The 4,633-nt window shown below is 34.9% G+C and overlaps 1 protein-coding gene across 1 annotated transcript; it reads left to right on the forward strand.

Annotated features, from left to right (window-relative positions):
* Window positions 1–2,357: 2,357 nt before the first annotated feature.
* LOC115949340 (DNA repair protein REV1-like) lies at window positions 2,358–4,394 on the forward strand (the record flags this gene model as incomplete). The annotated part of the gene is made up of 3 exons (XM_031065868.1): window positions 2,358–2,487; window positions 3,452–3,580; window positions 4,240–4,394. Coding segments are annotated over 3 exons (414 nt in total), but the record flags the coding sequence as incomplete, so codon positions are not given.
* Window positions 4,395–4,633: the final 239 nt, after the last annotated feature.

Consider the following 4,633-nt stretch of genomic DNA (forward strand, 5'->3'; position numbering starts at 1 on the left):
AAAAAAAAACCCCAACAAAAATACAACCCAAAAAAAAAATCCCAGACACAAACCCCAAACGCTTGTGAATCACTTTTGACCAAATACTGAATTCTGCTGCTTCATTTACTTCTTTTTTTTTTATTACTTCTTTAGTGATACTGGTTCCTGACTTTGTTCTGCACTGCTAAGCAAAATCTAGTGTCAACAGAATCTTCAGTCTTTTATGAAATACTTTCTTTTTCTTGTATTAATTCATCTAAAAATGCATAACTTGTAAATTTAAAAACTTGATACCCTTCTCACCCTAAATCCCCAAATTGGAGATAGGCTTTCTAGATAGTAGAAATTGCTTCTCTACATACATGCCATCTTTAACATTTCATGTTCTAAAAATAAAAGATTAACATATGTTAATCGGGATTCATAGTTTGGGGTCTCTTCCATGGCCAGGATGCCCAAGATGTGAATGTTTTCTAGACTTCCTTTCCCTCAACCCTAGAATCTCCCTTTTCATTCTAAAGAGCAGCAGATTTTAACCATCATATTAGTCACAGATTTATTCTCAGCGATTTCTTTTTCACAGACTTGGGTCCTGGCCTCTGATTTCTCCATCCGTTGCTCCACATTCACCATGTGCCTGTCTAGTTTCCCAGCTTTTGAGGAGAGGTTCTCTACCTTGCCTTCCATTGAGGACAATGTGTTCTGCATTGCCCTGAATTTCACATGAAGTGACTCCATCAGCTCATGGGGGGATCTGCTCTGCTGCGATGTGGAAAAAGTCGGCGAATCCAGTGAAGATAGACAAGATGACAGCATCATCTCAGGCCAGGGCACAGGAAGGCATGGACTAAAGAAGTTGTTCTTGTCATTCTTATCTTTATTTGGGGCATAATTTTGCTCTAATTTTCAATTGCAGACATCTTAGGTAACTTATTGAGCTCATCATAAACTAAAATATTTAAGAAATTAAAAAGTGCACAAATTTAGCAGAAATTCTGAATAAAAGCAATTTTCCACATGAGTTAGGCTCTACTCCTGGTATCTCCACTCACTCATTACACCACTTTCTCTGGTTTGATAGCTACTCATATGTGCACATAGCACCAGGTTTCCTTTCAGTCAGATTGCTGGTGTGTAAGTTGTTAGTACTGTGGAATATAATTAGGCATTGTGGCACTCTATATTCATTGTGGGACTATAATGAACTCCCATTTATTATATTACAAAGGTGTATGGTATTAAATGGACTACAGTAATGAAAAAGAACTGCATAGTGGATTTCATTTTAAATAAATAGAAGCATTTTATCTATATGATACCTTGTTGTTTTGAATCTGATGGGAGTTGGGGCAGGCATAGTAGTTTTTGCATCTAGTGATTTTTTTCAAGCTGTTTCGTATTTAGACTATAGCACGTATTTCAAGGTTTGCATACTACAAAAACCCAAATAGAACTAGAAATCTTTTGCTTGTTTCCATTATTCAGTGTCATGGAATTCTGTCTAGTACCTAGTACCCAGTGGGCCTGGAGGATCCTTTAAAATTTATGTAAGAATACATAGTAAAGTTTTATAGAATGAGGGAAGGTCTTTCTCATTTTAAGTCTGAGGTTGCAGTACTTATAATTGTATCATTTTGATCCAAGATAGGTTTGTGGTGATATTTGAAAGAAATTGACACATCCTAATAAGAGAATAACTAATAAGTAAAAGCAGAAGTTATTTCAGTTAATATCCCCATAAGAGTGTTAAAGAAAATAGAAGTTTCTAGCTAGTGTTTTTTATTTCAACTAATTGTCACTCTGGTTTTCACTTCTTAAAAATCCCTTTGTGGTATCTAGACTATTAGAAAAATAGTTTCAAGTATGATATGAAGTGGATTTATATTCTATATGAAATTTCAGTGTTTTGATATCAGAGGTGCATTTTGTAAAGAGGAACATAGCTAACTGTCTTCTTGTTTAGTTGAGCAGTTGTTAAATAATTTTAGTGTCTTGTATTTGTTGGCAGGATGTGGTTCTAACATTTAGCCAAGTGTGTTTGATCATTTTTATGGTCAGTAAAGCTAAGATCATTCTTATTCTACAGTGTGGTTAATGTAGTCACCAATGAGCTGCTGTCTAGTAATTTTAGGGGAAACACCATTTTTCTATTAATATTGTTCTCAGTAGTATGTACAGACCTATGCAGAGGGACATTACTGGGGAAGAGGTCTGGGTTTTTTTCTGGACCACAGTATGAATCGATATTATTAAGAATGTCTTTGTCAAAAGATAGAAGTATAGAAATTGTATAAAATCGGTAATTTTTATTTTATTGGCATTCATTCTGTTGAACTCTTAGGAAGAATAACATGGACAAATTTTTTTTTAAGCAGAAATTAGAGTACCTGATCAGTTGGACTCATCAGTCTGGGAGCGTACGGATTCCACACATGTGAACGGAGCTGATTCCAATCTCACTGTCCTGTCCATGGCTGAAATAGCATCTTGTAGTTATGAAGCCAGGTAGGTAAAAGTTACCCATTAGTCTGCTTGAAAATCCCATACAGATAGGCATAAGATGTCCAAAAATAGGGGTTATTAGTGTCTTTAAATTTCTCTAGAGAAAAAGTTTCTGTTCAAAAGTTGGAATTATATAGGTTGTTAGAATTTAACAGAAACTCTTCCCTTTGGATGCTGCTGCTTGGTAGATGCTGCTCGGTAGCTCTCAACCCAGCATACGTATAAGTTGAAATAAAGCCTGTGAAGAAAAACCTTGTGCCTTTCACTGTGATGCTCTTGAATTCATGTTATCATCATGTCTTTGTATCAAAGTTGCAGTATTCTGTAGAACTAATGACACATTCTGAAGGTTTTATTTCAAACCGAAAGTGTGACTATTGAAACCATTTTTTGCAGAGACTTTGCTGACCATCTCCAATGACCTAACTTACAAAGGTTTAGAATATGAAACAACTTTTATAAATATAAGCACAGTGTCTGAAATACAGGGGATTTTCCCTTATGGAAGTAATACTCCAGAAATTATTTCTTGGTTGGAAGCTTTCTTAGGCTTGCTAGGATAAGCAGGCTTCTATTTGTATCTCAGAAAGACTTTATTTATTAGCAGGAGCCTAATTATGTAGGCTTGCACCTTGGACTATAAGATCTCTCTGCCTTAGTCACTGTGGTATATGTGTGGTTTTAATTGGAAGCAGAAGATAGCAAGTGCGATTTTTGGAATCTTTGTCTTTAGCAGTTTCTTAATGGCAGATTTCTCATGCTCCATGGCTTAGTAATAATAGACAGCTAATTCAAATACTCTAGTTGCAGTTATTTTTTTAACCTATTAAGTTTCTACCTGTTGATTGAGTTCTTATTCCCATTTTTGTTAGGAAAGACAAATAATTAAATTGAAAGTATTCCTAGTTAATTTGTGGAAAAGTTTGCGCTGTGTTTACTTGGGATTTATTTTATTATTTAATTTTAGGCAAGTTGGCATAAAGAATGGAATGTTTTTTGGCCAAGCAAAAAAGTTGTGTCCAAATCTTCAAGCAGTTTCATATGATTTTGATGCATACAAAGAAGTTGCACGGACAGTATATGAAATACTAGCAAGGTAATGTTTGCATGATCTTCATGGTGAGGTTATCAAACATATTTTGTTTGTCACTACTGAATGCTATTATTCATTTTGTATTTTCATCTCCCCCTTTTCAGCTTCAGTGAAGTTATTCCTGTTTGAGGTCTTCCTTTGTAGTATTTTTGTTACTTTGAGCACCATGCTTCTGAGCCTTCTTTTATCCTGAAGCCAGATGCTGTAAGCAATCAACATCTGACTTCCAAATGAGTCACTGTTAATTTTTTTTACTGATTCACATAGTGAGAAGCAGATCCCTGCTTAGAAGGGAGATCCTTCCAAGAGATGTTTTTTGAGTAATTGAAGAATGGGTTATTAAAGTAAAATCTATTAGAAACTATTTTCTGAGTTAAAATGCACTTGAAATAAAACTGGAAATTTGTTATTATCAATGAAAAACAAATATTCCACTCCCTCTCCAGCTGTTCCATTAAAATCAAGATGCATGTTGAAATTAGTCTTACGTTAGTAATATTAATGTAATTTGCTGTTTTAGCATTTTTAATATCTAAGTGATGTGTGATACCAAATAGGCAGGGAAATGCCACCACAAAAGGAAGACTTTATTTGCTACATATTTGTTTTAACAGATGGTGAGCTGTTGCTGGTGTTTCACCTGCTTTACTTTGTGTTGATAGCTATACCCATAACATCGAAGCAGTCAGTTGTGATGAAGCACTAGTAGATATCACTGAAATCCTCACAGAGACCAGACTGACTCCTGATGAATTTGCAAACGCTATCCGCACTGAAATCAAAGACCAAACTAAATGCACAGCTTCTGTTGGGATGGGTAAGTAACTTCATTTCTGTCTACAAGCAGTGACTGCTTTTGTTAATATATCAAAGCTGCGTAAGTTTGCTGAAACTTCTAAGTGTTTGTAGAATGTGTTACCATTTACGTTAAATTAGTGTGAATAAAAATGCAAGAAAATTTTCTTAACTGCAAAGTTGTAATCAAAAATGTATAAAATGTAAAATGTATAAAATTTCATAACAGAGATCACGTGATATTCTGAATTGGAAGGGACC

Source organism: Geospiza fortis, unplaced genomic scaffold, assembly GCF_000277835.1.
Source record: "Geospiza fortis unplaced genomic scaffold, GeoFor_1.0 C13908870, whole genome shotgun sequence".
In the NCBI taxonomy this organism is placed as follows: Eukaryota; Metazoa; Chordata; class Aves; order Passeriformes; family Thraupidae; genus Geospiza; species Geospiza fortis.